This window comes from Scyliorhinus torazame, chromosome 6 (assembly GCF_047496885.1).
Source record: "Scyliorhinus torazame isolate Kashiwa2021f chromosome 6, sScyTor2.1, whole genome shotgun sequence".
Lineage (NCBI taxonomy): Eukaryota > Metazoa > Chordata > Chondrichthyes > Carcharhiniformes > Scyliorhinidae > Scyliorhinus > Scyliorhinus torazame.
Window position 1 is genome coordinate 195,652,616 of NC_092712.1, and position 17,120 is coordinate 195,669,735.

At 47.1% G+C, this 17,120-nt stretch overlaps 1 protein-coding gene across 9 annotated transcripts in view; it reads right to left on the reverse strand.

Annotated features, from left to right (window-relative positions):
- Positions 1–17,120, reverse strand: part of hycc1 (hyccin PI4KA lipid kinase complex subunit 1) — a 158,687-nt gene that overhangs the window by 101,791 nt on the left and 39,776 nt on the right. For 8 of the 9 annotated variants that reach the window (XM_072509228.1, XM_072509226.1, XM_072509223.1 and 5 more), the window contains one exon: positions 4,011–4,083. The exons of the other annotated variant lie outside the window; for it this stretch is intronic. In XM_072509228.1, the coding sequence (XP_072365329.1) occupies positions 4,011–4,061 (51 nt within the window). In that variant the 5' untranslated portion in view covers positions 4,062–4,083. The remainder of the gene's footprint in view (positions 1–4,010; positions 4,084–17,120) is intronic. 9 annotated transcript variants of the gene reach the window in all.

The window sequence follows — 17,120 nt, forward strand, 5'->3', positions numbered from 1 at the left end:
GCGGCTTTAAAAATGGGGGAGCGCTGCGCATGCGTGCCTGCTCATCAGTGCGCATGCCTGCAGCCCAGAGAGAAACACCACCTCCTCCTGATGTCAATGCGCTGACCCAGGAGAAGATTTTTTTTTAAAATTCAATTCAGTCTGCCTGCATCTGCCTCGAATATGCTCAATGGCTGGACCTGCAGAACTCTCTTTGATAGTGAATTTTAGAGATTAAAAAGATTCACAATACTTTTGAGTTAAGTAATTCCTCCTCATCTAGGTCTAAAACTGTCACATTGTAACTTGCAGACTATATCCCCAGGCTGTAAACTATCCGTCTGAGGAAAACTTACATTCTGAATCTGCACTGTAGAGTCCAGAGAGAATAATACCTGTTTCATAGAGATTATTTCTCATTCTTCCCTACTCTAGACTATAGAATATATGCCCAGGCTCACCTCTCACATTAAAAGGTAAGAGATGGGTCACAAAAGGTCGGGCAGCGTGGGTCGCGAAGGTCGGTTGGCTGGTAAAAATGGGTCCCGAGCAAAAAGGTTTGAAAACACTGGCTTACGGTTAACATACAGGTTCAGTTGGCAATTAGGAAGGCAAATGCAATGTTAGCATTCATTTTGAGAAGGCTAGAATACAAGAGCAGGGATGTACTGCTGAGGCTGTATCAGGCTCTGGTCAAACTCAATTTGGAATATAGTGAGCAGCTTTGGGCCCCATATCGAAGGAAGGATATGCTGGTCTTGGAGGGGGTCCAGATAAGGTTCACAAGAATGATCCTGGGAATTAAGGGTTTGTCATAAGGGGAGCGGTTGAGGACTCTGGGTCTGTACTTGATAGAAGAATGAAGGCGAATCGAATTGAACCTCACAGAATATGGAGAGGCCTAGATGAGCGGATGTGGAGATGTTTTCACTTGTAGGAGCAACTAGAACCTGAGGGCATAGCCTCAGACTGAAGGGGCGATCCTGTAAAACTGAAATGAGGAGAAATTCCTTCAGCCAAATTGTGGTGAATCTGCGGAACTCATTGCTGCAGAAGGCTGTGGAGGCAAAGTCGCTGAGTATCTTTAAGACAGAGATAGATTGATTAATAAGGGTATCACGGGTTATGGCGAGAAGGCAGGAGAATGGGAATGAGAAACATATCAGCCATGATTGAATGGCGGAGCAGACTTGATGGGCCTAATGGCCTAATTCTGCTTCTATATCTTCTGGTCTTATGGTCTACTATCCCAAGTTTTCCAATGAGCTCAGACTTTTGTTCCCCTTCCCTTAACTCTTGTTGGAATGTACCCGAGCTGTACCGGAAACATCTCCTTCAAGATCACCTGTTGTTCTTTTACATTTCATCCTGTCAATCTTCCAATTTAGAAGCTCTACTTTAAATTGATCCTTGCTCTTATCTATAACTTGTGATAGGATGATAATATACCCAAAGTGTTCCTTGCTCTAATCTAAATCTTATGACACAATGATCATTTACCCAAAGTGTTCTCCCATTGGCACTTAATCCGAGCGACCCACCTCATTCCCTAGCACCAGCCTCCTAGTTGGACCAAGATTTCTGCAGAAAACATTAAAGATATTCTCTGCCTTTTACTTAGTTCAACATTATCCCAATTGATATTAGGGTAATCAATATCCCCCAATATCACCACTCACGTTCTTGCACATCTGATTTCCTTATGGATCTTCTCCTTTCCCCATATGCCTAATGCATACCCCCCAGTAGCTGGATTATACTCTCATTGTGCCTCGACTCTTACCAAATGGGATTCTGTCCTTTTTCTGCCGAAGGACTCCAAAATAACATCCCCAAATCAGTCCTGTCATCCCACCACTTTGTCTTTCCCTGTTTTTAAACACGGAATATTAAGTGAGCAGGCCGCACCATTTTGAAGGCTCGTTATAATTATTGCCACTATATCGTAGTCCCACATGGTTCTCTGCACTTGTAGGTAAACAGCATTATTCAGCACATATTGCTAATTAAACGAACATATTCTAAACCCATATGTGTATTTCTTGTAGTCCATCTTAGTCTTCTCTTATTTGATATGTTATCACTTACTTCTCTAGTACTATCTAACACATCTTTATACACCTTATTTCCCTTCTGTACTCCAATATGCTGTTGCCTGACCCCTGTCAACTTAGTTAAAAGTCTCCCCAACCACCTTAGCTGCATGTACTATTGAGGTGCAACATGTCCCTGTTGAATACGCACACACTGCCCCGGTACTATCCCAAGTACCAGTGCACACGCGCACGCAACACACACACCTTCCCCCATCCCGCCAAACATTCACGACCCAGTCCCTCAAGGTCTATTCTTAGAACCTCAGCACTGTACTTACGCTGTCTATTCCGTTGGTTCCAACGTATCACAACATCGGGCTTGCTCACCTCTCTTGCAGAATATGCTGCATCTGCTCACCAATGTCCTTTATCTGGCATCAGGAAGGAAACATACCATGTGCGACTCAGACTCACTAACAGTTACAGTGCCACAGGGATCGGTGCTGGGACCCCAGCTATTCACAATATATGTTAATGATTTGCATGAGGGAACAAAATGTAACATCTCAAAGTTTGCAGATGACACCAAATTGGGTGGGAGGGTGAATTGTGATTAGGATGAAGAGATCCTACAGCGTGATCTGGACAGGTTGGGCGAGTAGGCAAATCAATGGCAGATGCAGTATAATTTGGATAAGTGTGAGGTTACTACCTGAACGGTTGCAAATTGGAGAGGGGAGTGTGCAGTGGGACCTGGGTGTCCTTGTGCACCAGTCGCTCGAGGTAAGCATGCAAGAAGTCTAATGGTATGTTGGCCTTCATTGCAACAGGTTAAGTACAGGAGGAGGGATGTGTTGTTGCAATTATACAGGGTGTGATGAGGCCACACCTAGAATATTTGTGTGCCATTCTGATCTCCTTTTCCGAGGAAGGATGTTCTTGCTCTCGAGGCAGTGCAGCGAAGGTTTACCAGACTGATTCCAGGGATGGCGGGACTGTCATACGAGGAGATTGACTAGGTTGGGATTGTTCTCGCTGGAGTTCAGAAGAATGAGGGGGGGGGGTTCTCAGAGACTTATAAAATTCTAACAGGACTAGACAGGATAAATGCAGGGAAGATGTTCCCAATGGTGGGTATGTCCAGAACCAGTCTGAGGATTCAGGGTAAACCATTTCAGGCAGAGACAAGGAAGCATTTCTTCACCCAAAGTATGGTGAGCCTGTGGAATTCATTACCACAGGAGGTAGTTGATGCTAAAACATTGAATATATTCAAGAGGTGGCTGGATATAGCACTTGGGGAGAATAGGATCAAAGGCTATGGGGAGAAAGCACGATTAGGCTATTGAGTTCGATGATCAAAAGAAGGAGCAGGCTCGAAGGGCCAAAAGGCCTTCACCTGCTCCTATCTTCTCTGTATCTAGGTTTCTATGCATGTTACAGATATATCTGTTTCCCCAACAATGAATCTCCTGTACCAACATTTGCATTTCTGCACATTGATTCCCTCCTGTGCAGTCACTTATCAAATGGCATCATGGTCTGGATTGCACTCCTTTCCTGTGTCATCACTTTCAACAATCTCCAATGCACACATCCCAAATACTCCTACAATTCTTGCCACTTCTTACTCTTCCAAATGGCAACCCGCCTAATACCCTAAACACATTCTACCCGTGTGGTGGTCACCTCCTGGAATGCGCAATCCAAGAAACTCTCAACCTCCCTGATCCTTCCATGTTAAAAATAGCTCTCAGGCAACACTGACTTCCGTTCATTCTCTTGGGAGTGCTTCGCGTTTCTTTAAATACCAGTAAAACACCCCTTTCTTTGCTTTCCAATCACCCAAGAAGCAGCACTCCATCGAACTGGACTCAGTTTACTTATACGCTTTAAGTGGTAATTCAGTAAATGACAACAATGTTACAATGAATGGCTTAGACTAATTGTCTGCTGAATTTGAACAGAGGTAGTTTAAAGTAGTGAAAACTGTACCTTAAATTCGGATAGCCAATCCTCCACCACCCCTTTATCTGTGGCCAACATCTTTGTGTTGCACTTGGTTCAACTTTTATGAAAGGAAAAAAAACACAATATGATACCCAAAATAATCACATAAATCAAATTGTTACTATACAAAAAAAATAATTTGGGGAGTTCTTATGTTTAGTGATAACTGGGATATTTTCAAAAGAAATAAGATCTTGTGTATGCTGAATAAAGAGGAAGTTAAATAAACTAGTTACTCATTAACTGACCAAGTTTACCCAAGATCAAAGTTAGTGGATAGTAGAATTGTGTACGAGATGGTCCAACAGCTACAAACATAAATAGAGAATTTATTCGGAAATAATTAAGTTACCTGAATATGCATCTTCCAGAACACAAAAATCCTTAATGTATTGTGCTACACTGATTTTTATTTGTACCATTTTGAATCTAAAACCGGAGGCCATTGTCATCATGCACCCATGTCCAGTAATTATCAGATACAGACAGCAAAATAAAATGGGATTCTACAGCAACAAATAAAAATCCAGATGTAGATTTTCTTTTTTGAAAGAAACTGTCTCAAAGCTAGCAACCTCAGGACCAAGTCAATGCCAGATTTCAGAACTTCCTTGATTTTGGGGGGGGGAGGGCAGTCAGAGCTCCTGAACTCAGAAATGGGAATATATGAAAACCAAATATATGGTTGCAAAGCCATTTAGTTAATGGCCATATAATCTGCTGATTTCTCATGCATTGCATGTAATAATTCTGTCATGCCTCTGCACTTCCCCACATCAGCGTACCCAGGTTAAAATTAGTTAAGATCAACCAAACTGAAATATTAACTGTTGTAACTGAAAACTGTTTTTTTTTAAATTCCAGCAAGATTTTACAGCACTCTAATAATTTTCTTTGAACTGATGGGCCAGTTACGGTGGCAACTAATGCGCATGGAACTTAAAAGGCTTTTGGGAATTAAGTGCAATGTTTCGAATTCAAGACTGTGGGCTTCCATTTGGGTGGCCTTAATCATGCCAGAATTCAAATCTGGAGCAAAAACAGATAGACGTCCTGATCCCAAGTACAATACTGTAGCCACTTAAAATGGCCAACTCCCGATTAAAAATGGCGAACAGCAAAGGCTGATGGGAAAGTCAGCCAACAAGACAAAAACGAGCAGCTGCAGGTTGGCTGTGTATTTACCTCTGGAAAGGCCAGACAAGATCGATACCAGCAACCATCAGCATAACAAAACACCAGCCATCTGCATACTAATGAGCAATCCCCAGGAACAAAAAGCAACATTTAGACACACAAAGCAAAACCAGACTCTTCGGTGCCAGCAGGAGCCTACACAAAAGGAGGTGAACGAGCACCTCAAGACCGCCCATTGGTCAGGGAACCGCTCCAGCATTGGAGAAAATCGAACCCACTTGGCACCAGGTACAGGGGCTGTCCCGAAAGGCGGGAAGCCCCTGGGGACTATAAGAATTGAGCCCCAAGTTCAAATCGCTCTCGTCTCTTCCTCTCCACCTCTTCGAGCTCTTCGTCCTGCCCGGGTCACCCAGCAACAATGAACCAACATTGACCGTGACCGGTGCAGTGAAGATCGAATCGTAAGTTTAATTTAACGCACGCTAAGAGATAGGCACTCCTAGCTACCAATCTGTACCAACTTCGAATCCCGCAGGCTCAGAACCCGAAAGAAAGCCCATTTGTTTCCCTGACCTGGTGGGCCAGTGCAAGTTAAGTATAGGCCTGTTAGTTGTAGAAGTAGCTTAGTCGTAGAATTTATGCATGAGTAGCGATTACTGTGTATAATAAACGTGCTTTAATTTAAACCTTACTGATCGGTGTATTGGATTATTGATCATTACTCGGACTTGAACCACGTGGCGATATCATAAAGATACCTGGCGACTCAAGAGCAAAGGTGATAAAACAGAGCAATTGAACTAAGGCAAAGTTAGCAACAATACAAAGCTAAATTATTGGATTCTGCAACAAGCTGCCTGGGTGATGTAACTATCTCTCTGACATCTCCAACCATAGTGCAGAAAATGACAGGCGCATGAAGCCACACCCCAAGCTTTTCTGAGCTACATTGGTCTACGGTTGCGGAGCCACTATCAGGCCCGCAAAGTGGATGACTATTTGTCATACCATCGTGCCAGGAGACTGGAATCGGAGTAACACAAAGAAAATGCATCAGCAATTTGCATCCATCAATAAAACCAGAAAAGCCAACTTTTGTCTTTGTTAGCTATGAAGTGAGCTGGATAAGCTCGGGTTTGTTTTCTCGGATGTTTTCTTTGGAGCAGAGAAGGCCGAGAGGGGACCTGATTGAGGCGCATAAGATTATGAGGGGCATGCACAAGGTGGATAGAAGGCAGCTGTTCCCCTTGGACAAGCCAGTAGGTTTTTCCACTCATTTAAAATTCCTGGATGACCCACTTTGAAAAATGGCAGTTTCCATTGGAGTCTTCAATGAACCAAAACTGCTTTCTTACACAGGCTGTAATGTCAGTGTCGAACTGTAACGAGCTAAATCGCAGTACTGAACATTACAGACACGGGATACTTTTCATGCTTCTAGATTCTATTCAGTTTCATGCTTCTAGATTCTATTCAAAAGGTAAAAAAAAAAAGCATCATTCTATTGAGACAATGTGCCCATCGAAATCTAAACCCAAAATTCATTGGCAGAATAAATGATACAGATATGCAATGATAGTTAAATATGCATTATTCAAAAATAAAAGTACCCTTTTGTAATTAAGTCTTCATTAATCTTCCATAATTAAGCTTTCAATTGTGACATCTAATGCACAGAATTCAGACAATAATACTTTTGTGAGGGCCACGAAGAATCCAGCACGAGTTGACACACACACACACACACACACAAACAAATGCTCACTCTCCTCTAGCTGGTTCCAAATTGGCCAGCTTTATTTTTGCAGGGAATCTGCTAATGATTTCTCCGCCCCCCTCATTGGGGAAGCTCATACTCCCAAAGGATTGTCGGATTGCCATTAGTCCCCAGCCAGTGGTAAGCAGGCAGGTTATAACATCCCTCTCCCCCCCCCCCCCCAAAGTCCAAGGAATCCACCGAAGACCCTGGCGAAGGAGGGCATCAGACTCGTTTTGCCGCAGGCCGGACACCATTTGTACGAGGCACTGGATTGGGCAGCGTGTAACGAGATGGAGAACGGTGCAACAATTGTACATCCACAGCCCGTGGGCCCGAGGATTCCCCTTCTGAGGCGTCCTGCGTCTCCATCTCGGAGTCGGAGTCCGCTGCCTCCGTCATCCCGGCGTCTCTATCTTCACGCGGTTCTGCAACGACCCGCGCAGGCTTTGAGTGCGGCACCAGAGGAAGATTGTGAGCAATACTTTCCACAGTGTCTGGTCTCTGTGGCTGTAGAAATGAGCTCCGGGGACAGGGAATCTTTGGAAGGGATGGTCTTCTGGACCGAACGTGGTCTACATCCTTGCGCTGGAGACGACGCTGGGCTTGCACCTGGCAAGAGATAGGGCCCGTTTGGCGAAAGACTACGCCAGGGACCCACTGGGCACCACCAGCAAAATTCCGAACGAACACTGGGTCACCGGGCGCAAACTGCTGAATCAGCCGATGCCGAGAAAAACCATGTCCCTGCCATTCTTGGCTACGGCCCCTTTTATTTTCCCCAAACCGGGCTGGAATACATCTGGGTACCGTCCTAGCACCTCAGTCAACCCTCCAGAAACTGTTTGGAGGATGTGCTGCAACGGCAGCCGCAAATGGCGCAACCAGTCCCGACCCAACAGGCTGGGCCCGTGGCCGCGCACCACGATAAGTGGGAAACGCCCCTCCTGGTGTCCATAAACAACAGGGGTCATTGTAGTTTCTGCAATGTCCAATGGTTCCCCCGTGTAGGTGGCCAACCTGGCCTGTGTGTCGGTTAATGTAAGGGTCTGTATACCCTGCTTGATGCGGTCGAATGTCTTCTGGGCAATCACAGAGACCGCTGCGCCAGTGTCCAACTCCACCTCAAGCCGGTGACCATTGACCCGTACTGTCATCTTAATGGGTGCCACATGGGGAGCTGCCACACAATGCAGCTGCAGGCAGTTGTCCTCCATCTCCACGTCCTCGGGAGTAGTCGCCGCAGGTTCATCCAGATGGAAGGTATGGCCCCCGGGCTGGCCCCAGTTTCGGTCGGAACGGCCCCCAGGACCGGGTCCGTGACAGGGTTGGCGCTCACAAGTCTGACATGGACATGGCTCCTCATCCATTGTTCTGGAGAAGGCTCTCTTCGGAAAGGAATGTCCGACGGCCACTGGCGTCTATCCGGGCGTCGCCTCGCCCAAGGTACCACAGGGGTGCGGGTGGACGCTTTCGGACGGAAGGGGTTGCTCCCAAGGCATGCTACTCCATTCCCTGTAGCTCCTGCACTCCTCATTCTGACCATTTGGATGGCCTGTTGAAAAGTCAATGTTGGCTCAGCTAACAACTTTCTCTGGATGGCAGCATTGTTAATACCACAAACCAAACGGTCGCGTAACATTTCTGACAAGGTTTCACCATAGTCACAGTACTCCGCAATCCTGCGTAGCCTGGATAGAAACTCGGCAAGGGATTCTCCTGCGGTCCTCTCAGCGGTATTAAACCGGTAACGCTGGACTATCGTGGATGGAGTTGGGTTAAAATGTTGCCCCACTAAGTTCATCAAATGTTTTGGTGTCCGGCGCAGCTGGGTACGCAAGGCCCCTAAACGCCCCAGGCGTATGCGGGCCGCAGGCGGTGAGCAATATGACCACCTGGCGCTCGTTTTCGGTGATGTTGTTTGCCCGGAAATAGTAACGCATCTGTTGTGCGTACTGGTTCCAGCTTTCCAGCGCAGCATCAAAAACATCCAAACGTCCACACAGAGGCATGGTGTAATAGAAAACAGCTTCCAACCTGTAGCCAACAAAAATCCAGGGAGGTGGCTTCAGCAGCGTAGACAGCTATTCACTTTAACCCTCGTCGCCAGTTTTGTGAGGGCCACAAAGAATCCAGGACGAGTTGAAGGATAGAAAGAAGTAACATTTATTTACAATAACATACATACACAACAGCAGCAACTCCTTTGCTGCTCATTCTCCTCTAGCAGGCAGGTTCCAAACTGGCCAGCTTTATTTATGCAGGGAATCGGCTGATGATTTCCCCGCCCCCCTCATTGGGGAAGCTCATACTCCCAAAGGATTGTGGGATTGCCATTAGTCCCCAGCCAGTGGTAAGCAGGCAGGTTATAATAAATACCTTTATTAAACAATATTCCAATTATTTTTTCTTTATTCTTGCATGAGATATGGGTGTCACTAGTAATGCCAGCATTTCCATTCTTAATTTACCTTGGAACTCAGTAGAATGCCACACCATTTAGGAGTCAACCCCATTGCTGTGGGACTCATGTAGGATCAGACCAGGCAAGGACAGCAGATTTCCTTCCCTCAAGGACATTATTGAACCAGGTGGGTTTTCACAACAGTGACAATAATGGTGACCACAAACTGAGACTGTTTCAGGTTACTGACGGAATTTAAATTCCACCAGCTGCTGCGCTGGGATTTGAACCATCATCCCCGGAATATGAGCCTGGGCCTCTGGATTACTAGTCCAGTGGCATGATCACATCCCCCCCGCCCCCCCCCCCCCCCCATCTCCAAGCACCAAATCCTCATTAAAATTGCAAGATAACACTTTGAGATGTTCAAGTTATTTTAATGCATCTGTAATCCCCACTTACAATTTATTATTTGTTTTAATGGAAACTAATGATTTTTTCCAACTCTGCTGATATAATTTACAAGGAGGCTATACAACGCATTACACCCACCAATTTTCATTAGCTTATCCATTGATTCACAATTCCGGAAAAAAATCTAATCTTTAATAGGCTAATTATATTGGTCTTATTCTTTAATGCTTTATTCTTAAAATGCTGAGACCTCGAGTAGACTGGAACCTGAGTAACACAAAGAAAATGCATCAACAATTTGCATCCATCAGTAAAACCAAGTGAAGTGAAGCTGGATAAGCTCGGGTTTGTTTTCTTTGGAGCAGAGAAGGTCGAGAGGGGATCTGATTGAGGTGCATAAGATTTTGAGGGGCATGCACAGGGTGGACAGAAGGCAGCTGTTCCGCTTAGTTGAAGGGTCAACAACAAGGAGACATAATTTTAAGGTGAAAGGCAGGAGGTTTAGAGGGGATTTGAGGAAATATTTTCCACCCAGAGGGTGGTGGGAATGTGGAATGCACTTCCAGGGAGGGTAGTTGAGGCAGGAAACCTCAAAAAAAAATTTCAGTACTTGGATGAGCACTTAATATGTCATAACATAGCAACATGGGGGGAGTAATTACGCTAGCGGGGGATCTAGCGGGGGGAATTACTGGGTTGCTGCTGCTGGGGAGAGGGGGGAGCTGGTATGGGAGGGGATGGGCGGGGGGGCACCGCCTGGGGGAGATACAGCTGCGTGGGAACCGGGTGAGGAGCTGGAAAAAGGGGATGGCTAATCGACATGGGGGGGGGGGGGTTAGGAAGCCCCCCAACCCGGCTGATCACGTGGAACGTGAAAGGGCTGAACGGGCCGATAAAGAGGGCACGGGTACTTGCACACCTGAAGAAACTTAAGGCAGACGTGGTTATGTTACAGGAAACGCACCTGAAACTGATAGACCAGGTTAGGCTACGCAAAGGATGGGTGGGGCAGGTGTTCCATTCGGGGCTAGGTGCGAAAAACAGGGGGGTGGCTATATTATAGAATTTACAGTGCAGAAGGAGGCCATTCGGCCCATCGAGTCTGCACCGGCTCTTGGAAAGAGCAACCTACCTAAGGTCCACACCTCCACCCTATCCCCATAACCCAGCAACCCCACCCAACACTATGGGCAATTTTGGACACTAAGGGCAATTTAGCATGGCCAATCCACCTAACCTGCACATCTTTGGACTGTGGGAGGAAACCGGAGCACCCGGAGGAAACCCACGCACACACGGGGAGGATGTGCAGACTCCGCACAGACAGTGATCCAAGCCGGAATCGAACCTGGGACCCTGGAGCTGTGAAGCAATTGTGCTATCCACAATGCTACCGTGCTGCCCCAGGGAAGCGGGTAATGTTCGAGGCAAAGACTATAGTGGCGGATAACGGGGGCAGATACGTGATGGTGAGTGGCAAACTACAGGGGGAGACGGTGGTTTTGGTAAACGTATATGCCCCGAACTGGGATGATGCCAATTTTATGAGGCGGATGCTAGGACGCATTCCGGACCTAGAGATGGGAAAGCTGATAATGGGGGGAGATTTTAATACGGTGTTGGAACCAGGGCTGGATAGGTCGAAGTCCAGGACTGGAAGGAGGCCGGCAGCAGCCAAGGTACTTAAAGATTTTATGGAGCAGATGGGAGGTGTAGACCCGTGGAGATTTAGCAGACCTAGGAGTAAGGAGTTCTCGTTTTTCTCCTATGTCCATAAAGTCTACTCGCGAATAGACTTTTTTGTGCTGGGAAGGGCGTTGATCCCGAAGGTGAGGGGAACAAAGTATACGGCTATAGCCATTTCGGATCACGCTCCACACTGGGTAGACTTGGAGATAGGGGAGGAAACAGGAGGGCGCCCACCCTGGAGAATGGACATGGGACTAATGGCAGATGAGGGGGTGTGTCTAAGGGTGAGGGGGTGCATTGAAAAGTACTTGGAACTCAATGATAATGGGGAGGTCCAGGTGGGAGTGGTCTGGGAGGCGTTGAAGGCGGTGGTTAGAGGGGAGCTGATATCAATAAGGGCACATAAAGGGAAGCAGGAGAGTAAGGAACGGGAGCGGTTGCTGCAAGAACTTTTGAGGGTGGACAGACAATATGCGGAAGCACCGGAGGAGGGACTGTACAGGGAAAGGCAAAGGCTACATGTAGAATTTGACTTGCTGACTACGGGCACTGCAGAGGCACAATGGAGGAAGGCACAGGGTGTACAGTACGAATATGGGGAGAAGGCGAGCAGGTTGCTGGCACACCAATTGAGGAAAAGGGGAGCAGCGAGGGAAATAGGGGGAGTGAGGGATGAGGAAGGAGAGATGGAGCGGGGAGCGGAGAGAGTGAATGGAGTGTTCAAGACATTTTATAAAAAATTATATGAAGCTCAACCCCCGGATGGGAGGGAGAGAATGATGGGCTTCTTGGATCGGCTGGAATTTCCCAAGGTGGAAGAGCAGGAAAGGGTGGGACTGGGAGCACAGATCGAGGTAGAAGAAGTGGTGAAAGGAATTAGGAGCATGCAGGCGGGAAAGACCCCGGGACCGGATGGATTCCCAGTCGAATTCTATAGAAAATATGTGGACTTGCTCGCCCCGGTATTGACGAGGACCTTCAATGAGGCAAAGGAAAGGGGACAACTGCCCCCGACTATGTCTGAAGCAACGATATCGCTTCGCTTAAAGAAGGAAAAGGACCCGCTACAATGCGGGTCCTATAGACCCATTTCCCTCCTAAATGTAGATGCCAAGATCCTGGCCAAGGTAATGGCAATGAGAATAGAGGAATGTGTCCCGGGGGTGGTCCACGAGGACCAAACTGGGATTGTGAAGGGGAGACAGCTGAACACGAATATACGGAGGCTGTTAGGGGTAATGATGATGGCCCCACCAGAGGGGGAAACGGAGATAGTAGTGGCGATGGATGCCAAGAAAGCATTTGATAGAGTGGAGTGGGATTATTTGTGGGAGGTGTTGAGGAGATTTGGTTTTGGAGAGGGGTATGTTAGATGGGTGCAGCTGTTGTATAGGGCCCCGATGGCGAGCGTGGTCACGAATGGACGGGGATCTGCATATTTCCGGCTCCATAGAGGGACAAGGCAGGGATGCCCTCTGTCCCCATTATTGTTTGCACTGGCGATTGAGCCCCTGGCGATAGCGTTGAGGGGTTCCAAGAAGTGGAGGGGAGTACTTAGAGGAGGAGAAGAACACCGGGTATCTTTGTATGCGGACGATTTGCTACTATACGTGGCAGTCCTGGCGGATGGGATGCCAGAAATAATGCGGATACTTGGGGAGTTTGGGGATTTTTCAGGGTATAAATTGAACATGGGGAAAAGTGAGTTGTTTGTGGTGCATCCAGGGGAGCAGAGTAGAGAAATAGAGGACCTACCGTGGAGGAAGGTAACAAGGGACTTTCGGTACCTGGGGATCCAGATAGCCAAGAATTGGGGCACATTGCATAGGTTAAATTTAACGCGGTTGGTGGAACAAATGGAGGAGGATTTCAAGAGATGGGATATGGTATCCCTGTCACTGGCAGGGAGGGTGCAGGCGGTTAAGATGGTGGTCCTCCCGAGATTCCTCTTTGTGTTTCAGTGCCTCCCAGTGGTGATCACGAAGGCTTATTTTAAAAGGATTGAAAAGAGCATCATGGGTTTTGTGTGGGCCGGGAAGACCCCGAGAGTGAGGAAGGGATTCTTACAGCGTAGCAGGGATAGGGGGGGGGGGGGGGGCTGGCACTACCGAGCCTAAGTGAGTATTATTGGGCCGCTAATATTTCAATGGTGAGTAAGTGGATGGGAGAGGAGGAGGGAGCGGCATGGAAGAGATTAGAGAGGGCGTCCTGTAGGGGGACTAGCCTACAGGCTATGGTGACAGCCCCATTGCCGTTCTCACCGAGGAACTACACCACAAGCCCGGTGGTGGTGGCTACACTGAAGATTTGGGGACAGTGGAGACGGCATAGGGGAAAGACTGGAGCCTTGGGGGGGTCCCCGATAAGAAACAACCATAGGTTTGCCCCGGGGGGAGTGGATGGGGGATATGGAATGTGGCAAAGAGCAGGAATAACGCAACTGAAAGATCTGTTTGTGGATGGGAAGTTCGCGAGTCTGGGAGCGCTGACCGAGAAATATGGGTTGCCCCAAGGGAATGCATTCAGGTATATGCAACTGAGGGCTTTTGCGAGGCAACAGGTGAGGGAATTCCCGCAGCTCCCGACACAAGAGGTGCAGGACAGAGTGATCTCAAAGACATGGGTGGGGATGGTAAGGTGTCAGATATATATCGGGAAATGAGGGACGAAGGGGAGACTATGGTAGATGAACTAAAAGGGAAATGGGAAGAAGAGCTGGGGGAGGAGATCGAGGAGGGGCTGTGGGCAGATGCCCTAAGCAGGGTAAACTCGTCGTCCTCGTGTGCCAGGTTAAGCCTGATTCAGTTTAAGGTATTACACAGGGCGCATATGACTGGAGCACGGCTCAGTAAATTTTTTGGGGTGGAGGATAGGTGTGCGAGGTGCTCGAGAAGCCCAGCGAATCATACCCATATGTTTTGGTCATGCCCGGCACTACAGGGGTTTTGGATGGGGGTGACAAAGGTGCTTTCAAAAGTAGTGGGGGTCCGGGTCGAACCAAGCTGGGGGTTGGCTATATTTGGGGTTGCACAAGAGCCGGGAGTGCAGGAGGCGAGAGAGGCCGATGTTTTGGCCTTTGCTTCCCCAGTAGCCCGGCGCAGGATATTGCTAATGTGGAAAGAAGCCAAGCCCCCGGGGGTGGAGACCTGGATAAATGACATGGCAGGGTTTATAAAGCTAGAGCGGATTAAGTTCGTTCTAAGGGGGTCGGCTCAAGGGTTCACCAGGCGGTGGCAACCGTTCGTCGAATACCTCGCAGAAAGATAGATGGAATGGAAAAAAAGAAGGCAGCAGCAGCAGCAGCCCAGGATCGGGGGGGGGGGGGGAGAAACCAGAAGGACTCTCAGGGTTGTTAATATATACTGTATAATATGTATAGGTCGTTGCGACAGATAATTATATATTGGACTGTTAAATTATATTTTTGGAGAGTGTTACTTGTGATAAGGCAGTTGCCAATTAGGGTTAGTTTTCATTTTTGTTATTTATTATTTATTCATTTTTTGTTTATAAAATAGGTCATTGTTATTTGTGTTGTTATAATATTGTGTAAAGGATGCACAATGTACTGTGTTGGTTGACCAAAAATTTTCAATAAAATATTTATTAAAAAAAAATGTCATAACATGACTATGAGCCAAGTGCTGGGAAATTCCCCATTGTAAGTTTAAACATTCAGGGGCAGAGCTCTGTACATGCATGTTTATACATATGTACTGTAGCCACCTGGGTTGGCCACGTCCCGACTTAAAATGGAGGTCCGCAAAGACTACAAGGAAATTCAGCCAACACAGGCAAAAACTAGCAGGTGCAAAGTCTCCTGTGTCTTAGACTTTGCAGAAACCTAGACAGCACTGAAACCAGCAGCCATCTGCATACTAATGAGCGATCCCCAGGAACAATTGAACCATTTAAGGTGAATAAGGCCAAGCCAGACTCCTCGGCGCCAGCAGGAGCCAAGACAAAGGAAGGCCAACGGACACTCAGGGACCGCCCAGCGATCAGGGAACGGCTCCAGTATTGGAGAAATCCACGTGATCGGAACGAATTAAGAGCCACCCAAAGTTGGCAACAGTACAGAGCATCCACCAGGTGTAAAAGCAGACTTCATTTTTCTAAAACATTTAAAACAACCTTGATGGCATAGTGGTTGGAGACAAACTACAGTGGATCGGTTTAGGATGACTAAAGACATACTAACGTGGCAGACCATGACAGATCACCTGGCAGGAATAGCTACAAGCAGCAACAAATTTATTAAGTGCTTAAAATTCTGCAGATGATTTTAAAACTCAGTTTGACATCACACTGGAGTTGGATGCCATGAAGTTGCAGACCCACATGTTAAGACATGGCTCCTCCCCACCCTATCTTCAAGGGTCTGGCCACTCTCCATGTGGCACAACACTGCCCACTCTCCACCAGTCAGGTTGGAACTGGGTACCAGATTCCAAAATTGAGATCACATTGGTGTGGTTGCAAAGCAAAATCTGATGTAATACTATTAGAGTAGGTATGGAGGTGAAAAGTTAACAGCAGACATGTTCAAGAGTTCTTTTATATGAATTCCATAATCTTTCAAAAGCCAATAGCACTGATGGCAATATCTGTTTTCACCATCTTAAAACCCAACCCCAAAGTTAACACCCAGAGTATTGCAAACAGTTTTAGTCTCCTTAGTCAATGAGAGATATTTTTGCATTGGAGATAGTTGAGATAAGGTTAAGTTGATACCTGGGTGGGATGGAAGGGGTTATATCTTACGAGGAAAAAGGCGAGAAAGGTGGGTCTATCCTCTTTCGAGTTTAGAAGAATTATTGAAGATTCTGAGGGGCTTGACAACATAGATGCTATGGGGAACCTTCCACTTGTCGGGGAATCTAAAACTACGGGGCACAATAACAGAATGAAGGGGATCATAGAATTTACAGTGCAGAAGGAGGCAATTTGGCCCATCGAGTCTACACCGGCTCTTGGAAAGAGCGCCCCACATAAGCCCACACCTCCACCCTATCCGCATAACCCCACCTAATGTTTTTTTTGGGACACCAAGGGCAATTTAGCATTACCAATCCACCTAACCTGCACATTTTTGGACTGTGGGAGGAAACCGGAGAACCCGGAGGAAACCCGCGCACATACAGGGAGAACGTGCAGACTTCGCACAGACAGTGACCAAGTTAGAAATCGAACCTGGGACGCTGGAGCTGTGAAGCAACTGTGCTAACCACTGTGCTACCCATATTCTAACAGCTCCACAAGAGGGTTCCCCTCGTCCTCACATCCCACCCCAGGAGCTTCAACAGACCATTTACAGCCACCTCCAACACATTTTCCCCTCTTCTCTCAGCATTTCTACGGGTTTATTCCCTCTAATCCAGCTGCAAGCATGACCTCAAGCTTCCGAAAGCCTGGTATTTTAATTCTCCAGCTTGCTCCCACACTGACATTTCTGTTGTTCACCTACTGCATTGTTCCAGTGAAGCTCAATGAAGCTGAAAAATCTTTCAATTAGGCACTTTACAGACTTTCAGGACTGATTGAGTTCAATAATTTCAGACCACAGTTCCTTCACTGTCGCAGCAGTGCAGTCTGCAGCAAACATTCTCTAGGCACATCTTTTGGGTTTTTTCTTGCCCTATCACCATTCCCTTTGGCCCGAGAAGACTAGCTCGTTATTCAATCTCTGCTATCT